At 33.4% G+C, this 25,057-nt stretch overlaps 4 protein-coding genes across 4 annotated transcripts; 2 read left to right on the plus strand and 2 right to left on the minus strand.

The window, feature by feature from the left end:
• Window positions 1-2,538: 2,538 nt before the first annotated feature.
• LOC110614490 (uncharacterized sugar kinase slr0537) lies at window positions 2,539-5,662 on the minus strand. The gene is made up of 8 exons (XM_021756038.2): window positions 5,436-5,662; window positions 4,613-4,876; window positions 4,435-4,506; window positions 4,267-4,305; window positions 3,875-3,982; window positions 3,452-3,549; window positions 3,206-3,317; window positions 2,539-2,858 (listed from the first exon to the last, which is right to left on the minus strand). The coding sequence occupies exons 1-8, from the start codon at window positions 5,595-5,597 to the stop codon at window positions 2,610-2,612; spliced, it is 1,104 nt and encodes a 367-aa protein (XP_021611730.1). The 5' UTR covers window positions 5,598-5,662; the 3' UTR covers window positions 2,539-2,609.
• Window positions 5,663-10,658: 4,996 nt separating this feature from the next.
• LOC110615758 (gamma carbonic anhydrase 1, mitochondrial) lies at window positions 10,659-14,144 on the minus strand. The gene is made up of 5 exons (XM_021757845.2): window positions 13,873-14,144; window positions 13,467-13,610; window positions 12,417-12,542; window positions 12,172-12,323; window positions 10,659-11,341 (listed from the first exon to the last, which is right to left on the minus strand). The coding sequence occupies exons 1-5, from the start codon at window positions 13,985-13,987 to the stop codon at window positions 11,063-11,065; spliced, it is 816 nt and encodes a 271-aa protein (XP_021613537.1). The 5' UTR covers window positions 13,988-14,144; the 3' UTR covers window positions 10,659-11,062.
• A 37-nt stretch (window positions 14,145-14,181) lies between these two features.
• On the plus strand, window positions 14,182-16,997 carry LOC110615759 (protein RER1B). The gene is made up of 4 exons (XM_021757847.2): window positions 14,182-14,422; window positions 15,211-15,582; window positions 16,225-16,405; window positions 16,569-16,997. The coding sequence occupies exons 2-4, from the start codon at window positions 15,233-15,235 to the stop codon at window positions 16,620-16,622; spliced, it is 585 nt and encodes a 194-aa protein (XP_021613539.1). The 5' UTR covers window positions 14,182-14,422; window positions 15,211-15,232; the 3' UTR covers window positions 16,623-16,997.
• A 2,257-nt stretch (window positions 16,998-19,254) lies between these two features.
• On the plus strand, window positions 19,255-20,332 carry LOC110615760. Its single transcript, XM_021757848.2, has 2 exons — window positions 19,255-19,492; window positions 19,600-20,332. Exons 1-2 carry the CDS (start codon window positions 19,291-19,293, stop codon window positions 19,773-19,775), a joined length of 378 nt encoding a protein of 125 aa, XP_021613540.1. The 5' UTR covers window positions 19,255-19,290; the 3' UTR covers window positions 19,776-20,332.
• The last annotated feature ends 4,725 nt before the right edge of the window (window positions 20,333-25,057 follow it).

Consider the following 25,057-nt stretch of genomic DNA (forward strand, 5'->3'; position numbering starts at 1 on the left):
ACTCATTAGATAGGACTATTTGATTTCAATTTTAGTGATTCATAATTAGAACTAAAATTTTAATTTTTTTTATTTTTAAAAATTATATTTAGAATTAAATTTTGATACAACTTCAATACTGTTATAAGCAGTTTTGATTCTAATTATAATTTAAGTTTTCAGTTTAAAATATGAATTTTCACAAGTAAAATCATAATATTTTAAAATATAAATAAATAAATCACAATAATAATACTATTATTTAAATATAGTATTGATAATAATATATATTATATACAATTCTCAGTAAGAATGTTATCTTATTTTACATTTAATTATTAATTATATAATTTTAATTGGTAAGAATGTTATTTTATTTTATATTAAATTATTAATTATATAATTTAATTAGAATGTAAATGTGTAATTAATACATAAAGATAAATTATATATCAAAGTTTGGTCTGAGTCGCTGTTTGTATTTGTAATGCTCTTCAGTAAGGATTATAAATCCAGATTCTGTTACCTAATGTTTGGATATTAAGATTGTGGGTGTTTGGGGATAGGCCTGCCTGGGTTAGCTTCGACCCTTTATCTTAGGTCTCCTATCCTTTTATAATAATTTTTTTATTTTTATTTTTAAAAAATTATATTACTAATATATAATTTACTCATATAATTAAAAATATTAAAATAATTAATACATGTATAATTAAAATAATAGATACATATTATTTAGATAAAATAAATTACAATTAAATAATTAAATTATTTAAATCATATAATTAGAAATCTTTAATAACTAATTAGAATATATGATTATTTTATAAAATTAATATAGCTATTTAATAGTTATAAGAGGTAGAGTCAGATTTAAATTATATAAATAATTTAATTTATAAAAATAATAAAAAATACATATTTTTACACATAATGAATTAAACATTTTTTAATGATAAATAAATAATTATTTTATTTATATTTTTACATATTTATGATTTTTTAATATATGTTATTTGAAATTATATAATAGAATTATAATATTATTAAATTATTAAAATATATATATATAAAATCAATTTTTTAATATAATTCATAATAAAAAATTGAAAATAAATAACTAAATAAATTCAATTTCTATAATGTTGATTTTTTTTTATTTTAATATGATTTAGGACTTTAAAAACCATGCACATCAGCTATCCTTTAATTTTTAATAAACTTGTCAAATATTTAATTTAATTATTAAAATATACATAAATTATCAGTTGCATGTAACAACTTATACTGAATAGTAAATTGTTACTTTCTAATTGATATGAAGGTGTTTGGTAAATTGATAAATTATGTCTAATAATTATTGTTAGCACATAAAATCACTAATAATGATATAATAATTTATTTTATTAATAAAATAAATATAAAAGTAATGATTTTTTTATATAACATATTTAATAATTAAAAACAAAATTTTAAAATATAGTAAATTTTTATGCAGATCATTTTTATTATATATTACGTCTGTCTCATAATTTTTATTCACTTTACTTTTTCATATATATTAAAAAATATAAATTTTTTTTATTAACTTTTTAATTATATCCCTCTTAAATATAATAAATTTTATTAAAATTAAGATATATTTTAAAAAATTTGTCAGAGATAAAATTAAATAGAATTATAATAGTCAATTTATATATTATTATACTCTAAATAACAAAAGTAGATAATAATTTTGAAATAATTAAAATAGAAAAAAGAATACAAAAATTATGAGATGGAGAAAATATTGTAACTAATTTAATTATTATTTATAATACTTTTATTATATGTATTATGTAATATAATTATAATTTATTGATAGATGAATTGTAATTCTTTAAAATTATAATTAATAAATTATAAAAGGGTAATATGTTCTAAATAAAAAAATAAAATAAAAACAGCTAGCAGTTGATGGAAAACCAAATATACTTTAAAAAATTCTGCATAAAAAATTATAGAAATATATATATAAGTTTAGATATGAGTGGTAATGTTATATAAAATAAATTAAAATAAATAAAGTATAAAATTATATAGTAATAATTATTTTTTGAAATTTGCTTATTACACTTGTACTAGAAGAGTATGTAAGTGGTTTTGCACTTGTAGCAACTGCACTCAGAAATGGGATTGAAAATTCTGCATTCTAATTAGAAATTTCTGCAGAAACTAATTTTCCTTGATAAAAAGGTTATGAAATGGCTTGTTTAGAGGACTCGGATCTTCGCTGTGAAAGCTAAAATATCAAATGTCAAGCACTTTGTGCAACATCGTTATATCATCTTTCAGCTAATTCTGTTGTTATGTTTTATGCAATTGAATGAAAACAGCAGCCAGTTATGTCAAGTAAAAAACCTAAAAGCTCTCTTGGTATACAATTAAAATTCTCTACTGTTATGCCAAGCACAATGCTATATAATTAAAAGAAATAGCTGTATTCATAAAATTAGCCCCAAAATGCAACTACAGCTGCCTCTTTTCTCATAAGAGATAATAATTAATAGGAATTGATTGAAAGAAAAAAAAAAAAAAAAAAAAAAAAAAAAAAAAAAAAGAAGCAATAACTTCTATGCAAGTTGTGGGCATCAATTGCGGATGTCAGGAACAGGGAGTCCCTTGATCTGCATCTGTTTGTACATCCATTGTCGGTTCTCTGGGGTCACTTCACCTCCAAGGGAGCGAACAACTGATCCACCACTACATGTACCAATTTTGCAGCATTCCTCCAAAGATAACCCCTTCACCAGTCCATACAAAAATCCACTGGCAAATAGGTCTCCTGCTCCAGTAGCATCGGTTGCCTTTGCTTCCCCAATGGCTGCAACCCGCACAGTCTGACATGTCGGGGAGTAATGTCATGACAATCATATCAAAATAAAATGATACAAAATGGCAACAATTACGAGTATCTTGCATTGGAAACTGAGAACAGCATGCATAATAGTTTTCTATTTCCCTGGATACAGTAACAAGTCTGAAGGAAGCTATCATTTGAGGAAAGTACAAATGAAAATGATGCCCCATTCATATATTTGTAAAGGTAAAAGATGAGAGGGTTAAACAGGTTTAAGGGAAGGCATCCTGCCACAAAGAGAAATGTTTGAGCAATTACGAACACTTGTTCATTTAACATATCTTCACATATGCACAAAATGGCTCAAATCTACAAGCAGATACTAACCTCTTTTCCATGCTTCGCAATGCAACCATTAGGACCTAAAGTCACTACAGCCCACTTGCAATATTTAGCCAAGAATTCTAGTGGCGCCTCAGGATCAGTATTTGGTTCACCTCTACAAATATTATAAGAGAAATCAACAACCACTACTACGATCCATCTAAACAAAAGAATACTAAGTGAATTTTGAAATTTAGAATAACTTGTCTCAGCATTTTAAATCAAGGACATAGCCTAAATAATGGTTACCTTAGAAGTTCCTTTGCTTCATCCTCATTAGCAAAGCACAGGTCTATGTCCCCTGACTCTAGCAATTGAACAAGACGTGATCTGAAGTTCCGAATCATCTGGCCAAAGTTGAAAGCATTTCTGTTAATGTAGTGATAAAGGAAATTTGGGGCTTTAAAAATTTCAGAGCAAAGAATGAGATAAAGATAATGAATGGGATAAAGATCATTCCCATATCAAATAAACACAACTCTTAGATGATATAAAAATTACAGGAAAAGTGACTTACATTCCAATCACAAAAATATGTTGGAAACAATTTTTGGCAATGACTAAAGTGGCCATCTATTACTTGGATGTTTATCCGATGTTTGATAATGAAGATGGCCCACACATTTAATTTAGCTAAAAGATATGAATAACATTGATCACACGTACACATACCTCAAAACTGGCCAAATCCAATGAGACATAAAGACCCTCTTGCTTTGCAATCTGAATAGCTGCTTGAATAACTTCAATATTGAATATTCCATATCTGATGACCAGCCACTGTAACAGAAATAATATTAGTGATTGCTAACATTACTAGTCCGGCAATTACTAAGAAAGCATGCGTATGCTATTATCATCTGCAATTTTACATCTCCACTTTATAGAATATCTTTACATTTTCTAGATGGACTTTCATTTTGTAGTTTGTGGGACTTGCCACCAAAACATAACAAACAGAAGGCAGGACAAAAACAAGAAGAGAACAAGAAAGAAAACAAATAATAGCAAAAGAAATGGATAGGATTGATCCACAAATTTAATCCTGGCGAGAGCTGCCTAACCTTAGAGCCCTTGAAATCTTCTTTGGTCAATTCGTCGGCCTGAAAAAGGACAAGAATATAGATATATTTGTAATGGCTCATCTAAATAAGAAGGCTACAACAAAATCCTTAAAGGTTGGGAAAGAACAAAAGTATAGAAGATAAGCATAAGAGACAGAGGAAAAGCACCTGAACTTTCACAGCACTTGAGAGGCAAGGCCGCATTGTACGATTGCCCAATGCATCAACCAAACACACACACTGTAACAAGCCAGTTACCAACCATGCTTCAGATTTTGAGATTTGAAGCTCAGTAATAAACAACCAACACTAATTCAATTTTACAGAATTAGCAAAATGGAATCACCTGACCCGTGGATCCCTTCTTCCTCCTCAACCTCGAGATGTTCACCCCACTAAAGCCCATATTATTAGCAAACCACCTGCCTTCCTCATCATCCCCGTAAGCCCCAATGATCCCACAAGAGACTCCAAAGTTTGCACTGAGACCACGAATGGTATTGGCTACACTTCCCCCAGCAATGGTCAGCATAGGAGATGCATTATCAGGGGAAGTGAGCATATGGGTTTTTACCTTTCCCAAAATGCGCTGAAGCTCTTGAATTGCAACCTGCACAACCCAAAAAAATTTAATTCTTTTTAAACAAAAATATAATAATAAAAATAACAAAAAATAAAAAAACCATCTGATCAAGAATAAAGACCATTATGCATACAATGAAACAAAAAAAAAAGGGGTTAAAATATTATAAAGAAGAAACAGACAACCGTAACAATGGGACATTTAAAGTTCAGATGGCATTGGGATTCAACAAAAAAATTTCAGCTAAATCACAAGCAGACATTAATGGTAATATTTAATTATAATTAAGACTTAGGAGACCTTTTTTTAATTAAAGTGATACAAACTGAGTAAGAAAGCTACATTCCCTCATTAAAGCTCTGATATTCGAGCCCACATGTGCGAAGTAATTAAAAACACCAGAGCAAAATGCGCAAACTTGTATGCAAAAATATACGAAAAGCCAGAAAGAATAAATATAGCTGAGAAAAGAGTGATATTGTAGCAATGCATATTTAAACAGCAGAAATCTCTGCAGAACCATGGAAATTAAGCAAAACTCAAGGAATTTGAATCAAAAGAGTAGCTGTGACAAAAAGGTAGTTACGGTTGTGGAGCCACCGCGTTCACCGGGGACTTGATCCAGCAAGGAACAATCGACACGGGCCACGTGGTCTATGAGAGCGGCAGGCTGGAGACCCAATATAAGAGGATGAGGAGGAGCAGCCGGAGAAATATCTCCGTTCCGGGGCAAGGCTTCTGCTCCCATGTTGAAAGGGAATGGTCTCTTTCTCTTCTTCTTGGGCTTTTTGTGATTGTTATTGCCTTTGCCTTGCCTCTTTCTTTAACCTCTTCGCTTTGTATTTATAGAAGGAAGCTGCATCCGGCAGCGCTCATGGTCCCACCAGGAGCCGAGTTCAAGCGTGATTGTATGTTCTTTATACCAAAAATAACCCCTGATTTGAATAAAATTTACACAAATACCAATCATCTAAAATTCAATTCTTATTTAGTTTAAAATTCTCAATTTATTAGGAAATATATTCACTTTATAGAAAATATATTACTATATAAATTAATTTTTAGAAAATATATTTATTTTTAAATTATAAAAATATAATATTTATAATATAATTTAACGTGTAGATGATTAAAGGATAAATTGGTAATTATATTACACTCACAATTTGAGTATTTTCATTCATATTTATATAATGAATGATTAAAAAATTAATATATATAGTTTAATATTTCTCTAAATACGTATTTTTCTTTAACCTCAGGGAAGAGGATAACGTAATTTAACGAAGGAATGATGGAAGAAGTTGATTCTTTACTTTTCTTAGGCTAAATCCAAAAAGGATTGGCCGATTTGGGCTGGTGGAGTGGGAGTGGGGCAGCTTTTGGATTTTGGGGAGACCGAAAATGCTCATAACCAATCACCATTCACCACTTTGGTCTAACCATGTTGAATTTCCATTGGTGCTCTTGCTTCTTCTTCTTCTTCTTATAGATATTCAGTGCTTTCTTGAAATAATGTTTTATCCATAAATTACAATGATTGAGACTCCAGAAATAGAAAGCTTCTATATAATTTTTTTCTACTATGTTTTTGGTAATTCTGATGGATACCCCATTTATTGGTGGAGCTTCATGAGCCTTTTCCAAGTATATTGGAGAAGAAAATCCACAGATGAAATCATTAATTTCCATTTTCTTTGGCATGAAAGATTTCATTCTTACATTCCACGAATTTATTATTTTTAATATTTTTCAAATTATCAAACCCAGTTTTTTGTTTTTTTATTTCTTTTTTTTTTAAAATTGCAAATGCAGCATAGCCTCATACAGTGAAATTATGCAATACCCCCATGCAAGTTGTGTTTACTTTTACCTTGCTTTTTGCTTTTTGCTTTCCGCTTTCTGCTCGGCAATTATTTTCCATCCTTAAATAAGAAAAGCTATATTCTCCGCATGTTGTGTTTTACATCTAAATTATTCGATTATTCCATTCAATTATTAGTTTGTGATTTATAAGAACTAGATTTTGCACACCATGATTTGGTAATCCAAATTTATTGGTAAAATATTCTTTATATTATTATTTTTATAATTTTAATATTAACTTTATAATCATTATTTTATAAAAATATATATATATATATTATTTTTATAATAAAAAATTACTATATATTTTATTTACAATTTAATTAATTAATAAATTGTGGGTGGTTTAATGTTTAGATTGAGTATGATACAGCAAGTATGATTGCTACTCTTCAATCATCTATTTCCTCTTTGCAATTCTCGTATGGTCTTATTTTAGCATATTGTAAAACTCTAGGATTGGAGTTATCAAGTGTTTCTGTTCACTTTGTTAGGCATTCTGCGACTAGTGTAGCACTTTAGTACAGACAATTAGGGGTGAGCATTCGGTCGGTTCGATTTAAAATCGAATCGAATCGAAGAAACCGAAAATCAAAATTTTAGTGTTTATGAAAACCGAACCGAATCGATTTTGGTCAGAAATCGAACCGAACCGGTCTGACTCGGTTCGATTCGATTCGGTTTCGATTTTTAATAATTTTTTTATTTTTTACACTTTATTTTTAGTATTTTAAAATTTAATTAAAATATTTTAATTTTAATATGATTTAATTTCTCTATATTATTGAAAAAACATACTATTATCACTAATCGGTTCGGTTCGGTTTTTTCAGTTTTTTTCTGATCAAAACCGAATCGAACTGAAATAACTGAAATTTCTAAAATTAAAAATCAAACCGAATCGAAATGTATAAAAAACTAAACCAAATTTTCAAATCAATTCGATTCGATCAATTTTTTTTATTTGAACCGAATATTGATCACCCCAACAGCAATACATTCTTTGTCGGAATCAGGAAGTTAGTTGGTCATGATCCCTCCTTTTATTTTGAATGCTATTTTTTCTGATTTGCGTAAAAGTTATATTTTATTTTAAAAAAAGATTATTAATTAATTTTATTAATTTAAATGTATAAATCTTAATCGATGGAGATAATATTAATTATAATAAAGCATAATCACTTTCATGAAATGATAATTGCATATTTAATAACCTTTAAATTTCTCTAATAACCCTCTAATAATTGTGTAATAGGTTCATCATTAGCTCCCTTATAACTATAAGCCTCAATCATTTTCTTAACTTTGTATATGGTAGTAGATGAATTCCATATTATACAATACTAATAATTTAAAGAAAAGTATAGGCAACCCTAGCCTCCATTAGCCACAATTGCTATTGTAAAGTTTCAACCACTACCGACATTATGCTTTGTTTATAATACCAAAATTTAAGAGTAGCGTGACCATTATGCAACCCCATGATTTATTCTACTCACAATAAAAAAAATTAATTATAAATAAAATAATTAAATCATGATTAACTAAGTGGACTCAAAGTTTCAAATCTTTTACGAAATCTTTGGATTTCTTACAAGATAATTAATAATAGTTGGGGGAAGGGGGGTGATCATCCATTCGATTTTAATTCTATTTAAAGTTTAAGAAAACTTAAATCAAACCAAAGTCTCATTTAGATTCTTATTTCGTTCCAAAGTTTATTTTGATAACAGTTCCATTCAATTTTAATTTATTTTATGATTAATTTTTTAAATAAATTAAATAAAAAAATTTATTATTTAATTTTTAAATATTATTATTATTAATAAATCAATTTTTATATTTTCAAAAACTTATTAAAATATTATTATTTTTTTTTCTCCACTAATAAAATAATCCTTTTATTTGTTTCTATGTTAAAATATAATAAAAAAATTAAATTATCCTTTTTTTTCTTTCTTCCTCCTTTTTATTTTTTTTCAATTATTTTTATTCTTTTTCGATTCTCCTTTTTCTTTTTCTTCTTCTTTTTCTTCAAGGAAGAGGAGAATACTGTTCTTGTTCCTTTTATTCTTCATCTTAATCATCACCTTTTTCTTTTTTTTTCTTTTTTTTTTGAGAATGAGGATGAAGGACCATTTTGTTAACCGGGAGAAATAATAAAAATATTTTAATAAATTTGAGAAAAAATAAAAATATTTTAATAGATCTAATAAAAAATAAGAATATTTTAATATATTTTTGAAAATATAAGAACAGATTTATTAATAATGGTAATACTTATAAATAAAATAAAGAGTTTATTTGAGAGTAAAATTAAATTTTAAAAATTTTATCTCTTATTTTTTATTTATTTTTTATAAAAAAGAGAATAAAAAGACTTCAATTGGTGAAGAGAAAAAAAAATAATATTTTAATAAATTTTTAAAAATATAAAAATTAATTTATTAATAATAAAAATATTTAATGATTAAATAATAAATTTTTCTTAAATAAATTTAATTCTAAGAATAGTTAGGTTCCTGGAGTCCATCATTGATTCGTCAAACAATTAGAGACGAAGTGGAAAACTGTAGAAAAGAACAGAAGAACAATGAATGAGAAGAAAAACCAAACAACAAATGGGGAAAACGAATCCTATTGGAGATTTGGATTTGATTAACGGAAGGACCTTTTTGTCCTCTACTGCAAAAGACACATTCACTTAAATCACGGGGAATTCAGTCTATGCCTTTTTCAGATTCCAATCATAACCTCTAATAATTGCTAAAAGAATCATAAAAAATACTTGTATCTCTCCCATTTTCTAGGGTTACCATTCACCTTGGCACATGGGTTCCATTAGCAACTCAGAATCCAATATTTGGTTTTGCATTTGAGTTCTCTCAATTTTAGAGACTCAACAGAAAATAAAGTACAACTCTAATATCAATAAATTAAAGCCTCAAAAACTTTAAAAAAAAAAAAATCTTTCCAACGTTGAAATTAAAATCAGAGAACAGTATAATGCAGCCATCACCTTCGTGTGAGATTTGTTTAGAGCAAGAAACGAGCATCATAAAATTAGTACATTTCATTGGAAAAAAAAAAATAATGCAAACCCTAAACTATTACCCTCGTTTATGATGGCAGAAAACAAACATACCCTTTTTAATAATTTTGGCAAATTAAATTATTTTTAAATATCTATTAATTAAACAATTTAAAAGTAATTTACTCGTCTATTTTAAGTTAAAAAGTAAGCAATCAAACCCAATCTTGTATTCTAAACCCGGGATCCTTTGATGGATATGGGTCCCCCCCCTTCCCAACATTGGACTAGGGCTAAGGGGTTGACCCAACATTCTGATGATTCTGATCCGATTCAACCTGTGACTTTTCCAAAGAAATTTCAAAATTTTGTTTCCACCCCTTGGATCTTCTCAACATGAATTGATCTAGAGCAAAACTGAATTCGAAATCAGAACTACTTTTAAACCAAATCAAAACCATGCTAACCCTCCCTTTCTGATCGCTCGTCTGAATTGTAATTAACTCGTACTTGATATCATGGCACTAAAAAAGGTAAAATAACACCACAAAATTCCTCTTTAGAATAATCTGTTTTATAGCTAAATACAAGCTCCCATTGATTCATGCACTTAAAGCTTCACAAGTTATTTAGATGATGTCTACTAAGTTTCTTTATTCAGCCCCCATAGAAGCAACCACTCATCTGTAGCAACACTATAGCCCTCTATTTATGCGAACATAAATTACGCAGTCTCTTCACAGATCCTGTCAGCAACTTAACAGGCATTATGTCATTCTATTCAAACAAGCAAAACACCTCTGCTTTGATATACTCCTTCGGTTTCTGGTTTAGTTACATTAGACATCATAAATAGTAATAATAATAATAACAGTAATAGTAGTAAAAAGCATTCAGAAGTTCACAGGGGTAGTAAGCACAATAGAAGAAAAATTGTACTGTTGAAAAGAACTAATTACTCTGTCATCTCTGATTTTTGACTGGATACCAAAAATACAGATTACAAAATCACATCAAGCAGAAAACATCTTGTTACAAGGATCAGATGATCATCAAAGTTAACCCTCCTTTATGACATTAACTTCTCTTTATGGAAGAATGTAGTGTCCAAACGACCACAAATTCAGCGGAGCCATAAGCTAAAAAGGAGCCACTTATCTGCCCTAAACATGTTTGGTATTATTGGAACTAGGAAAGAAAGTGGTCCCTTCATGTATTAGCACAAAAAAAAAAAAAAAAAAAAAAAAAAAAAAAAAAATCTTGAAAGTCAACTCTCAAGCTTTGAATCTTAAGAAACAATACCTCATGAAAAAATCTTAAGTTGCTTTGGGTGCTTTATCTGGTAGGACATTATCGGGAAGGATAAGTTCAGGGGGAGTTTCACGAACAACACCCAGCATTGAGTCATACTCTTCATCCCGACGAGCAAACTTCTTACGCAACACCTTCTCAAATTCTATCTCATCGAAAGGCTTAGCATTCTCAGTTGCGTGAACCTGTGCAAGATTGGAATAATTGGTAGCTGATTGTGCAATAAAGGCTCTCTCTTCATCAGTTAGCTTTCTCAGAAACTTTGCTGGATTGCCTCCCCACACCTGCATGTATTGTAAGCAATTTAAGCTGGTCTTTTAAGCATAATGTCACAAGGGTTGTATTTAAGAGAGCAAAGGAACAATGCCCCAGTATGAGTGTAAAATAGAAATAATCTAAGGGAGGACAAAGACAATGCAGCTTTTCCTACCTTTTTTATCAGAAAAAGAAATTGACATATTAAAAACATCTCAGAAGTAATGTAACAAATATCATTCAAATTGTGTGGGAAAAACAAAAGGAAAAAAAAAGGATAAGGAAAAGCAGTATGATTCTTTCATACCTTTTATACCAAATTGAAACAATGGCAAAACCCTTTAAAATTCAAGCGATTTTATGATGTGAATGAAGTTCTGAGGATACATCATTTGAATGATTTAGAGTGGATTAGATCAGGGATAAACAACACTCATCCCATTGCCATGCTTCAAGCACAAAAATTTCAAGACTCAGTACCCAAGTGTAAAACTTACCATGGAAGCTCAAATTACTGGCTAATAAACACACTAAACATGGTTCATCATAACATTTTGCATCCAATATTCACAAGAGAAGTACAAGCAAAGGCAATACTTTTTTGTTTATTTGTTTACCATGCCATGTTAATACCTTTGTGCTTTAAATTTCCTCAAATTTTCTTTTTCATTTTTAATTTTCCAGCAAAGTACTCAAATGCTTCCTGCGTGTTCATACGCACAAAACCAATGAATATATTGAAAATTGACACATCTTGTAGGAGAATACTTTAAAGCATACTCCCAAACCAGTGGAAAATAATATTAAAAGTTATACATATCAGTATCCTCCTGCAGAGAAAGAGCATGAGCAGATATACCTCTCCAGCAGGGATCTTTGTATTCTGTCTTACAAGGGCTCCAGCAGCAACCATGGCGTGTTTCTCTACAACAACACCATCAAGAAGTGTTGCTCCCATACCAACAAAAGCCTCATCCTCCACAGTACAGCCATGTAAAACAGCGCTATGGCCTGCCCAGTTCAAACTTTAAATCATAATACATAGGACAGTTGAAGCCTACATCAGGTTGGTTAACATCCAATAAATGACCCCATATTGCTTACCTACGGTAACATTGTCCCCAACTATAGTTGGTAGCACCTTCCCACTTAGATTGGATTTAGCTACGTGCACAAGGGTGTTGTCTTGTATATTAGTTCCACACCCAATGCTAATGCTGTTCACATCACCTGTCCATAAAGAAAATTTACATAACTGTAAGCAAACCCAACAAGAACAACCACATAACTGTAAGCAATCACATAAAGTGGACCACATGGACATGGAACTCACAAGGAAATTTCTATTGTATGTTTTATCCTCATTAAAGGACAACCCCAATATAAAACATAAGACTCAAAATAAATGCTGAGCCTCGATATGATCTAGAATCATCTATGACCTAATTAGATGTTCACTATCTTCATCAAGAAATTGATTGGTCAAATCATGGGCCTAAGATTCCAAACATATTTGAACAGAAGAGGCAAAAACAGGAAAATACATTACTTATAATAACCACTTGAACTAAAAATAGAAACTCTAACAATGCATTCCCATTAGTCTTTATTGCTGTTTCATTTCAACAACAATCATAATAGACTGCACTTTATCAATGAAAATAGGCTATAAATTATCCAAAGGCAGGTCCACTCAGGCTACCCATGCTTAACGATCTATCAGCAACATTCTAGTTTTGACAAGCAAAGAAAACCAGACTGCAATATAAGCAAAAGGAACATGGTTGCAGTGTATTCGAGCTGGTTATATTATCTTCGCTATCATCAACTCAATTCAAAGAGACTGGACCATTTTGCTCAGCTTCCACAGCATAATATTTTGTAGCTGTATAGAAGAAATGAAGAGGCAGTCTGGAAAGGCTCATAAATGAGCTTGCAAACCTGAGCCCAGACAAACAGCTCTGAAAATGGAATTCATTGATTTGCAAAGAAAAGGGAAAAGTTTGTGGGCAATTTTTTTTTTTAAACTATTGATAGCTATTCAAGAAAAGGTAGTTATAAATAATGTTTCAGGTTCAAGCCATAACTGATTAATAAACAAAAATTAAATGCATCACAGAGTGCAAAAAAAAACCCAGATTCTACAAATCTTACCTCTCAAAACACAACCATACCAAATAGATGCTGCTCTTCCGACTTGAACATCCCCAATGATAGACGCACTGGGAGCCACAAATGCATCCTTATCAACCACAGGAGCTTTATCAAATACGTTCATGAGTGTTCGATGTCTAGACACTAAAAAAACGGAATTACCGAATTAATATACAATTGAACCCAATGTACTCTTCAATCTCAAAAAACAAGAAGTTACATTATGATAAAACAACTCTAAATTACGCAAGACCACCAAAAGCATTAGCATCAGAAGCTATTGGTTTAGGCAATGCACAAGCGGGGAACACGAATAGATAATTTCAGATGCTATAAAGAGAAGTGTTCACAGAGGAAATTGGCACGGGATCTAACCATCTAGGGTTTTGAAAAATGAGGAGCTTACATTGTTCTTGGAAGTAATAGTTGCCCTGGAGGCGGCAGCCGAGACGATCGAGGGCCTGGCCGGTCTCGCGAATCCAGAATCCGACGGAGTATATAGCTCTGCCTAGGGTCCCCATCTTCTTGTCGATCGGTTGGTTAGTCCTGTGAGGCTTCAACTAATCACCACTACACTATGCTGTGATGGGAATGGCGGAGGTACGGGAGATATGGTGGAATTTTCAAGAGAAATGGGAGGGCAAAATGGGGATTTCGCTATACAGAATTACCAAGGTGCCCCTGATTGGCGTTTCGACTGGTAAAATAGGACACGCGTCACTCAGCAAGGAGAAGGGCAAAAAATCCAAAGACAATAGCACAAGGCAAAGTTTTCGTTTCCAATAAACGGAGTTAACCTGTAAATTTTCTAGCATTCAACAAGAAATCCAGAAGGAAGAGAAGCAAGAAACAAGAGCTTGCTTGGGTACCCATTGTAGATTTCTTTTACCAATTTTATAGCTTTATTTGGATCTGTACGGTGCTGGGCCTAGTCCTGATTGCGACATTTCTGAAAGGTTAGCTTTGATTTCTAGCTTGGTTTTGTTTGTTTACTGATTCTTTTGATATCAAACTAGATCATACTGATCAACTTAATTAGGAAAATTAGAAACCGAATCTAGCGGTTTGATGCATTTTATTTCCTATTATATTAATTAAATGAGTGGGTGGAGAAAATGGGGGCTTGTTAATGTGTTGTTTGGTTACTTAGAAAACATATGAAAGAAGAAAATAAAGGAAACAGTTAGATGCTTGAAAATTCGGATTATTCAGTGTAATTTATGGAAGAAATGGAAGCATACCTAAACCTTGTGCTCCACATGAGATTTATTTCTTGGTGAAGAACATAGGTAGCTTGATATGGGCATTGTAAAATCAATTATTGTTTGGCGTCCTCTTGTTTCAGATGGTATGTTTGGTTTCTTAATTGTGCAATGGAAATGAAAAGATATTTTAGCAGACGAAAAGAAAAGAAAAAATTACATTGTTTGGTAGGTGTGGATAGGAAATACATAAGTTTGTAAAGTCTATTTTTACCGTTATACCCTCGCCATGTAGCATTTGTAATTGATATGGTGTCAATTATATGTTTACAGCCTCTATAATCTTTCTTGGATATGAAGTGTATTTTTGCTCTTACACCCTTGTCACTAAGCCTCTCTTTCTCCAAATTGAGAGGAAGTTTTTTTGAGGTTTAGAAGGGAATTAAGAAATCTAATTTTCATTATTTCCCATCATTTACTTTCTTTGTCCACTTTCCTCAGAGCAATAAAAGTGTTGGTTTTGGTTCCTTTTTGGTGTACAGGAGAATTACAAGGTAATAATCCATGGAAGGCGCCGGAGGTGATACTGCCTCCACTGTGGCACCTCTTGCCAAGTGGAGAAAAGATTTCTCAAGGGCATTCCAGTACTATCTGGATCGATCAACACCTCATACGGTGCAAAGATGGCTGGGAACTCTTGTAGCTGCAGCCATATATATGTTGCGAGTTTACTGTGTTCAAGGTTTTTACATTGTCTCATATGGCCTCGGAATTTATATCTTGAATTTGTTGATTGGGTTTCTATCACCAAAGGTTGATCCTGAACTTGAAGTTTTGGATGGAGCTTCTTTGCCAACAAAAGAATCAGATGAGTTCAGGCCTTTCATTCGCCGCCTTCCTGAGTTTAAGTTCTGGTAATTGATCAATTTATTATGCAACTTTTAGCCTGATGAATCATTCTGCTCATTTAGTTTCATTAAGTTGTCTTTGAGCATAGTCATCAAGTAGGTAATAAAGTTAAACTTCTAATTGCTTGTACTTCAGGGGCTGCAGTCCAACACTATCACTTGTTAAAAGCAGTGAGAAACCTGTAATTTGTAGTCTGAGACTCTCAGTTGTTTTTCATGTTGGTGGAACTTAGAGAACATGTATTTGACAACTGTTTATCATTATTGGTTTGCTGTGGGCTTTATTTCTAGGAGTTTTTGGTTTAAAATGATGTTCTTGCTTTGTAAACGAGGATATCATTTGCTTATCCCAAGTCCTGACTCTTGAAGCTTAGGACGAAGCCTAAGAATGCCAATTGAAATTATGGATGGCATGAAAGATTATGTAAGAAAAGACACTGTTCTAGGTAAGTTTGTCACAAGTAGGATATATCACATGGTATTTGCTTGGTAAAGCCATGTCCTTATTCAGAGTACTTAGGGGAATTACATTGTGCTTCAGTGATTGTGTATAATATTACCATCTGCCTGTCACTATTTTTATTTTCAGAATAGCATTTCTATGAATTCTGGATGCAAAATGAATTGTTCTTTTCGTTCTGGTTTCAGGTATTCCATCACCAAGGCCTTCTGCGTAGCTTTCCTAATGACCTTTTTTTCTGTGTTTGACGTTCCTGTCTTTTGGCCGATATTGCTTTGCTATTGGATTGTACTGTTTATCCTCACAATGAAGCGCCAAATCATGCACATGATTAAGTACAAATACATTCCATTTAGTTTTGGAAAGCAGGTGAGATCTTGGAAAGTTTGAGCCATTACTGCCCCTTTTGCCACCATCTTGAATCCATTCTCAATCTTTCTGAAAGTTTGGTGTCAATTGATCATTGCTACCTATTGTTCTTCCTTCTTTCTTTCTTTCAACTAAACCCTACTTTCTCATTGATTATTGACAGAAATATTCTGGGACCAAGTCTGCTGCAGGTAGCAGTGGTATAACGAAGGACTGAACTATTTTCTGGAGCCTTTTCAAACCTTCAGCTTATGGGTTTTGGATAAATTGCTTGTTTACTTCTTGAAGACATGCAAAATTCATACAGGTTGAAGATTCACTTTTGTTTTGTATTCATTAGAAGATGTTACTTGAATGCTTTCAGATGCACACATTTTTTATTTGGGCCATCATGTTTCTTTATACACACTTTTTTTCTTCCTGAATTTCTTCTCTATTCTATTTTTTAAAAGGAATCTAATCTTGTACATGATCAGTTGCCATATTATGTCTAGTGTTTTGAGGTTGTTTGAGCTGTCAGTTTGTATAAATGGACAATGGCAGGGCCCATCATTCTTTTAAAAATTTTCAATCTACAATCTCACTTCTCTCCCGTTTTCGCTCTATTGATTCTTCGGGTTATTCTGTTTATAGCAAAAGATTGATAATCTGAGATTTAGGGAAAATAGGATTGTTAATTTAAATTGTTTATAGAATGGAATAATTAAATTTAGTTTCTATCTGGTTTTAAATCATTGAAGAGAAAAATAATTATCAGTTGATAAATTTTTATATTGAAATCAGATTAGATACACCTTTCTGAAAAAAAAAAAAATTAAAAATGATAAATTATTGTATTTTAATTTTTCAAATCGAATGATTTTGACGGGTAAACTCACATTCTTATTTAAAAAATATGAGTAATTTTAAAAGTATGAAAAAATTGATTGAACACTTCCGAGGTTACTGTCAAAATAAAAATATTTTTAAAAAATACATAAAGTAAACGGGTGTATAATAATTTCTAAAATCCAAATTAAAAAGTTATTTTAACTCTCAATTTTATATTTATTTCATTAATAATAATTTCTAAAATCCAAATTAACTATAAGCACAGTACTTTTAACACTTTTTGCTTAAAAAAAAAATACAAACGTAAAAAATTTACCTTAATTATTTCTTTTCCTACCTTTAAATCTTAGTAGAAAGTGGCTAGAAAATGGATTTTCACAATACGTTCATATAATATTTTTTGGTACACCGGGTTAAGTTAATATGTAGCGTATAAGTTAAAGTTGTAAATAAAATAATTGTAAATTAAATAAGTAATATGACTTTAAGGATAATATATTCAACCTAAAAGAAAATACATGTTGAATAAATTGATAATCTTAAGAAAAAAAAAATATAGGTATATGCAGATTTTAGTATTATTTAATAATTTAAAATTGAGATTATAAGAGAAATTAATTAATATTTATTGGTGATATTCTGAGATCTAGAAAATAGGTTTACAGATTGTGTAAGGTTAGACGGAGAAAAAGACGTTTCTCCTCTTTTATTCCTTTTTCTTTTGTCCGTTAGTGACATTTAACTGCCTCTCTACTATAGTGTCACCTGTTTCTGTCACTTTTTCCACGCTAGGTGGCTATTTAATTCTTTCGATGGACATGCGGGCAGGGCTGCAAAATAGCTGAGTTTGCTCCCCTATCTCTTGTCACGTCATCAGGCTAAACTTCCTTCAGATGGACCTGTGTGCGTGTCCTACCCGGCCTGCTTTTCATCACCGGACTAAATCGTGTCCGTGGGGCTGATTTGTTTTGAGAAATGTCTGGTGGGCCTTGTATCTGCATTCTTCTTTAAGGCTTGACCGTCAGATATAAAAAGTCCAGCAGTCATGATATACTATATCATCAAGTAAAGGTGATATATCTACCTAATAATGATATAACAAATCATTACATAATTTAAAATTAATCATCAAACACATAATAGTTTAACAATTTTAATTTTATTTTTTAATAAAGTTATTGACGTGTCTTATTATGATTGATTAGATATATCTCCTCAACTTTAACATAATATTTTGGGTAGATATGGTGATATTCCGAATTTATACGATAATATTTTATTCATTGGTTTATTGAATATTTTTTCTAATATCAACAGAGTAATTTTTATCTACACCCAATTGTTTAAATCAATCGTTGAATAACTCTTATTTTACATGATTTTACGTTTTTATTTTTGGTATGAATAAAAGTTTTCCTTTATAAATATAGCTGATTCGGCAAATAGAGAAATATTTATTTAGATTGGATCTAGGTAAATTTGTACCATGATTCTATACCACGAGGCAACATAATTCCGGCCTGGGCAAAAACTTCCCATAAGCACCGTTATCTTAGCTTCAACTTTTACGGTAAAATCCGGATGTTTGCTTCGAGTTTACTCTGCATATCACAGATGCTGATCTCAAAGTCATCATATGGGTTGGCTAAGTTTACCACGTAGCAAAGTTTCTCATGAAAAAGTGAAGTCCATAACCAAACGTTGGAAGTCATAATCATTCTCAAGTAACACCTACAAGTACTCCATTAGTATGAAACACAAAGGACAAAAAGAAGATGCAGTAGAAGAAAGGCAGGCAGGCTCCTCAACTAACCAGCAACGTCGCTCTTCATTCATTGACCTGGCCCATGGAGATGCCAGATGGGAATGTCTAAATCATTCACCAACTGGGATAACAACTCTCCAACAACTGAACCTTAACAAACATCTTATATTTATACTTTTTACAACTTGATTACTTCAATCTACCAAGACAATTAAAAATATTAAACAAGTTTGAGTACTTCTCAAGTGTTTTTATAATCATAACAACGTTTCTCAAACATGGCCAGCTAATGTATGCAAGCTCTCCTCCTCCTCCTTATACTTTTCTTCTCTCTCTCTCTCTCATAACAGTATCAAGTGGTGTCACTTTCCTTCAACAAATGAGTGAGAGAACTTTTGTAGTGATATTCTTCTTCTGGGCTGTTCTCACAATCCTCACCCCTACGCTCATTCTCTTATCAGAATCTTCAAAACCTGCCTTGTATTCCAATGGTAAGTAGATGAGCAACAGCCACCTACTTGCCTTTTTCAGTTTGGCATGTATAGTATATGAGACTTATAAAATGTTTGGATATGTTCTTTTGATTCTCTTATTGCAGTTGATAAAATCACAGCAGTGACAAATGACAGGAGAATGATGGTATATGCAGAGAAGCAACCCAGAAGAGAACTCATACCTTCAGCTCCAATGGAGGCACCAATGGCTGCTCCAGTTCCAGAACTTGTTTCGGAGACAAGATGGTCTACTTTGAGAAGAATTTTTAAGAAGAAATGAGAGTAATAATATTTGAGAGCTGCACATCACGTCTATACAGTTTTTCTTTTTCTTTTTTTCAAATTCTTCATGATTTATACGGCCTTTTGATGTACTCCGGTCGTTAATGGAAGTGAAAGACAGAGATATATGTATATATATATATATATATACAAGTGCTAAATAAATAACAGTCACATCAGAAAGCTTCTTGTTTTGTAAATGAAGTTATGAAGCTTTGCTAACTGGCGAACACAAGAAAGAGAGAGCTTTGTAAATGTCAATGGCTGATCTTAAAGTTGGCATTATCTCTCTTAATAAAGAGTGGTTGATTTTCAAACCAACATTAAATAGAATTTAAGAAGATGCAAGAATGGATGATGATGTCGTGAAATCCAATAGACGGTAGACTCAATATATGTATTTATGAACTTGTGTAGCTAATTCATGCTTTTCTTTTTTTATTCCTTTCCATTTTATTTTCTAGTAACGTGTAACTGCCGTTTTGCTATAGTACATTCTGTCAACATCACGCTAGGCAGTACGTACGGATGTACGGATGTACTGTGTCCTTTATCAACTTCAAACTGTTATTTAATTTCCTCCGATACCATGTGGACACGATCCCGAATGTATAGGGGTCTGTTGCCCCACTGACCTATCAAGTCAGTTGAGTTGGATCTCCCTTCAATGGGCCCGAATCCTGCTCTGTCTGGCCTATTTGTCTGAAGTCGGGGCCGCAAACTAGTGGATGGACCCGCGTAGCGGGATTTGATGAGGCTATGGTCAGGCCTTCCTACATGGGTTTAGCTGTGGTCATGGTATTCGAGACCCAATAGTTATCAAGTGTCCCTTTACCCGCTCATTAATTATTCCATGATTAATGAGGGAATAAATCTCGAAACTTCAATTATTACTGTGCAGCTCTAGGAGTGCTTTTATCAAAACGTCTTCTTTCCACCTTTATCTATTTCAAATTCGCACTTTTGATTTCACTCACAGTTCTTCCTCTTGCGCTGCCTCTGCTATCTTGCTCTCCTTCTTCTCTGTAATCTCTGCTTTCTCAGTTTGAGGTACGTCTTACTTTTCTCATGACTTCAGTTAGAATCCCCGATATCGTGGGTCTGGTGTTCTCCATTACCCCTTCTTTCCTTTCTAATTTCTTCTCTAACAACTACGTTGATACCACGATTTATAGGATTAGGGCTCCCCTTCTTAATGAAAGGATTGTCCTTCCCAATTCACCTCCTGTGGGCTTAATAGACGCCAAGCAAGAGTGCAGCTTGGTCTTCTTTGTCAAGCAGCGTGATTTCGAGCTGACCTTTCCTTTTACCCCTTTCTTTATTGAGGTCTTTTGTCACTTCAAAGTGACTCCCCGTATGTTGTCTCCCAATTTCATTTTGTTTATATGTTGTTTTGAGTCCATTTGTCTGTATTGGGATTTTTCCCTCTCTATCGCTTTGTTCTCCACCTTTTTTCGCCTCGTCATATCTAACCACAGGTTCTACTACTTTGATCCTCGGGCAGGATTATCCATCTTTACCCGGTACAAGAATTCGATAAAAGACTGGGCTGAGACCTTTGTAGTAGTCGAGCTAAAAGAGAGCTCGGGAATCAACTGGAATATTGATCTCTCTTGGGGAAAGTCTCTCAAGGTTGCAACGACTTCCTCAAATTGACCCTGTTGTACCAAGTCTGCTTTCTTCGACTGACCTCTGTAAGGAAGAAGTATGATGTCGAGAAGAGCATGTTCATGTCCAGCCTTCGGGACTGTCGGAAAGCTAGTATTATTATTTTTCTGCTTTTCTTCCTTGTTGCAATTTCTTTTTATTATTTTGAGTTCTAACTGGATTGACATCTCTTTTTCAGCTTTTGTTGTTCCCATGGATAACATCAAGCTCTTGAAGAACTTTTCCCTGTCCTAGGAAAATATGAAGGCCACTCTAGATGCCTTCAAGGCTGGTAAGACAATGGCTGACGTGACTCAGGAGGTCTTCCAGGCTGTGGCCCCCATGATTGCGAACCGGTATACTGCTCCTGCCCCTACTTTGGCATTGGTGCCTGCAACAGGGGGTTCTTGATCTGCAGCTTCGAGGACTTCCATTCCTACCAAAGCGTTGGCCCCAATCAAGACTCCGGCTACTCCTAAACTAGCTTCCAAGGAGCCCATTGCACTCAGCAAGTCTGTCAAGAGTAGTTCGGAGGAGGGCACTAGAGTTGCCCCTTTGGACGTCCCATCTCTCCAAGCTATGAGGGCCATAGTGATTGGAGAGGCAGCCAGCAAGTGGGCCCAAACTTTAGAGCCTACTACTGAAGGCAGGGCTGCCAAACGGATTTGTAGCATAAAGCCTATAAGGACAGCCCCTCCCCCCTTCGCTGATAAGGGGAAGAAGGTTGTGGAGCAGCTATCGTCAACTCCAGATAATGAGCTCTTAAATGCTACCACGGTGACTCGTGAGTCTTCGCCAGTTTCGACAACCAAGATGTTCTGCGAGAAGATGTTTGGAGGGATTCTGGATGTCTCGGATCCCCATTTCATGGCCCTCATCAGCCACCTTGCCCGCTCCACTAAGCAACATGTAGTGTTCAACACTCGCTCTCTTAATGACCTTAAGGACAGCTTGAGGGAGATATTCCTCATGGTAAGCCATCTACCGTTCTCAAGGGTATTTCTAACTTCTTTAGCTTTTTAACTTTGTTTTTCTATAGCAGGCCTTCAGGGTATTCTTAGAAATCAATGCCTAAAACCGGTTTTTTCAGAGCTCGATGGAGCAGCACATTGCTAAGGAGCGCCGGGATAAAAACATCGTTGCCACTGGTGAGGCCTGCGGATGGATCATCATTGAGTTCCAAGGGGTTATGGAGGGCCTCACCAAGCAACTAGGAGAGATGAGGGAGGAGGTTGCCCAGGCCTCCCAATGAGTTTCTTAGCACAGCTGTTCTCTTTAGAGGAGTCCTGCCTTCAACGTGATGAGGCCTTAGCTTGCACTACTATCCTCCAACAGGAGCTTAACAAGCACATCGAGGACCTGAAAGACATGGCTTCGACGGCGGAGGAGTCTCATCTCTAGCAACAACAACTCTGTCAAGAGGTCACTGCTCTAGAGAAGAAGTGTTCTGTGTTATTGAGGGATGCCTGGTGATCAAGCATAATTTAGCCATATTTTTATTATATTTATTATTGCTTATTTACACATTTTCTAGCTTAATTTATGGTTTTTATCTCGTTTTTGAAGAAAAGGAAGAAAATAAAAAATTGGAGAAAAAGTGCAGAAAAAGCTGGAAAATGATTGGGGCAACGATCTGGGCAAATCACTGCCCAAATCAAACTGGTGCAGAAAAAGCTGGAAAATGATTGGGGCAACGATCTGGGCAAATCACTGCCCAAATCAAACTGGAGCAGAAAACTGGGGTTAACTCACAGACAGTGATTGGGGCAACGATCTGGGCAAATCACTGCCCAGATCAAGCTGAAGCAGAAACCTGGAGGCAACAGGCAGAAGTGATATGGGCAAGTGATCTGGCCAAATCACTCGCAGAGACTGGCCAAATCACTCGTAGAGACAGAAAGCTAAAAACTAAACTGACTCACAAAAAGCGATTGGGGCAGATCGAGCAAGTGATCTGCCCAAATCACCCGCCCAAATCACATTGACAGCAGAAATTGACAGCAGAGCGGGAAATTGTGCAGAAAACATAAATTCGAATTTTGAGAAGTCCAAATCCACTTCAAACACTGCCATCACAGTTCCAAGAGCCACGAAAGAGTTTCTCACCTAAGGAATTCCAATTGCAATTAAATTCAACATCAAGAGAGGAATTAAAGACTACAAAGACCAAATCAAAATAGGGACTCTAAACCCTAATTGAACTTGGACTCTTCACCTATAAAAGGAGGCAACCCAAACCAGCATCTCATCTTCAGCAATTCTGCAGAAAAATACAGCAGCTTGTCTCCTTCTTTTCTTCTTCTTTTCTTTTGTGATTTTGTCCACCATGAGTGGCTAAACACTTTCTTTTCTAGTTGAAGTTGGTGAATTTCAGATTTGTGATGAATTGGGAGATTTAAATCTCCATTATTAAACTCTTATTTACCTTCAATATTTATGCAACTTGATCTTTCTATAATTATTACTTTGCTTTTAGAATCAATTAAGGCCTGTTGCTTTTAAATTGCTTGAGTAATATATTGTTTGAATAATTTAGGTCCGTAATTGCTTAGATTATTTAAACACAAATATAATCGGTTGCATAATCTAAACTTGATCATGCGGTTGGCAAGGTTAGAGTTGGATTCCTCTAAGTCCTAATGCAGTTAACAGTTGTTCAATGTTAAAAGCCCCAAGGACGTTCCTTGGCAACTTGTTAACTAGAGTTTGAGTAGCGAACGTTTCCTAATCAAACTAAAACTAAGGAGGAATTTGGATTGTGAGAAGCGTCTTCCACGTCCTAAACTAACTTATTGAAATAGATAAGAGTATTAAAAAGATCAATGATCAATTCTAAACAATCTGAAATAGATCCATGCTTCAACTAGAATCCTTCTCCCATTGAAATTCTCATCTTTTTAAATTATTGCTTTCTCTTACTATTTAGTTTTAATCATCAAAACAAAACCCCCCTCTTTTAATTTCTTGTTATTTACTTGTCCAAGTCATTATTAGGAAAAGCCGTAGTGTCAAATCCCTATGGTTCGACCCTATTGCCACTATCTACAAGTTAATTGTTGATTGTTTAATAGGTTTATTTTTTACGGCTTCGACAACCGCTATCACCTGGGCTGTTAAGGATGTGGTCCAGCAGGCTTGTGAGGAGCATTTGCAAGAGTACAAGGACTCTGCAGAGTTAAAAGGCAAGATCCAACAGGCCTGTGAAGCGCAACTGAAGGAGTATAAGGCCTCTACGGAGATGAAAGAAATAGTGTACAATGAGGTCTTCAGCATGTTCACTTCGGGTTACAATCAGGGCCTTAAGTCGACTAGGAATGCCCTCTCTACTCCGTTGGCAAACCTACGAGCCTCTGAAGTGGACTCTAATGGCAAGAAGGTGTGTTATGGAGAGGATGACAACCCTTTTCCCAAGAATGCTCCTCGCTTGCCTTTTGGACATCAAGGGGAAGATATTATAAATGATTTAGTTAGTTTTGCTCCCCCTTCCCCTGCAGCCTCTGTAACTCACTCCAACAATTAATAAAATTTTGAGTTTTTGTTATTTTTTCTCCTTCTATTTTTATTTTTCATATTTATTGAATTTACCTGTATTTTTGTACTTAAACTGTTTTTTTTTTTGTGTATATTGTGTGT

This window comes from Manihot esculenta, chromosome 5, assembly GCF_001659605.2.
Source record: "Manihot esculenta cultivar AM560-2 chromosome 5, M.esculenta_v8, whole genome shotgun sequence".
In the NCBI taxonomy this organism is placed as follows: domain Eukaryota; kingdom Viridiplantae; phylum Streptophyta; class Magnoliopsida; order Malpighiales; family Euphorbiaceae; genus Manihot; species Manihot esculenta.

What these genes read in the sequence shown, in the direction of transcription:
- LOC110614490 (XM_021756038.2), bottom strand. Translation starts at nt 5,597, where the DNA reads ATGGGAGCAGAAGCCTTGCCCCGGAACGGAGATATTTCTCCGGCTGCT. An exon ending in AGAAGGGATCCACGGGTCAG is followed by an intron (nt 4,507 to 4,612) that starts GTGATTCCATTT and finishes GGCTTGTTACAG; the next exon opens with TGTGTGTGTTTGGTTGATGC. An exon ending in CAAGTGCTGTGAAAGTTCAG is followed by an intron (nt 4,306 to 4,434) that starts GTGCTTTTCCTC and finishes GTCCTTTTTCAG; the next exon opens with GCCGACGAATTGACCAAAGA.
- LOC110615758 (XM_021757845.2), bottom strand. Translation starts at nt 13,987, where the DNA reads ATGGGGACCCTAGGCAGAGCTATATACTCCGTCGGATTCTGGATTCGC. An exon ending in GTATGGTTGTGTTTTGAGAG is followed by an intron (nt 12,543 to 13,466) that starts GTAAGATTTGTA and finishes CTTTATGGACAG; the next exon opens with GTGATGTGAACAGCATTAGC. An exon ending in CAAAGATCCCTGCTGGAGAG is followed by an intron (nt 11,342 to 12,171) that starts GTATATCTGCTC and finishes CAATACATGCAG; the next exon opens with GTGTGGGGAGGCAATCCAGC.
- LOC110615759 (XM_021757847.2), top strand. Translation starts at nt 15,233, where the DNA reads ATGGAAGGCGCCGGAGGTGATACTGCCTCCACTGTGGCACCTCTTGCC. An exon ending in CTTCCTGAGTTTAAGTTCTG is followed by an intron (nt 15,583 to 16,224) that starts GTAATTGATCAA and finishes TTCTGGTTTCAG; the next exon opens with GTATTCCATCACCAAGGCCT. An exon ending in CATTTAGTTTTGGAAAGCAG is followed by an intron (nt 16,406 to 16,568) that starts GTGAGATCTTGG and finishes GATTATTGACAG; the next exon opens with AAATATTCTGGGACCAAGTC.
- LOC110615760 (XM_021757848.2), top strand. Translation starts at nt 19,291, where the DNA reads ATGTATGCAAGCTCTCCTCCTCCTCCTTATACTTTTCTTCTCTCTCTC. An exon ending in ACCTGCCTTGTATTCCAATG is followed by an intron (nt 19,493 to 19,599) that starts GTAAGTAGATGA and finishes CTCTTATTGCAG; the next exon opens with TTGATAAAATCACAGCAGTG.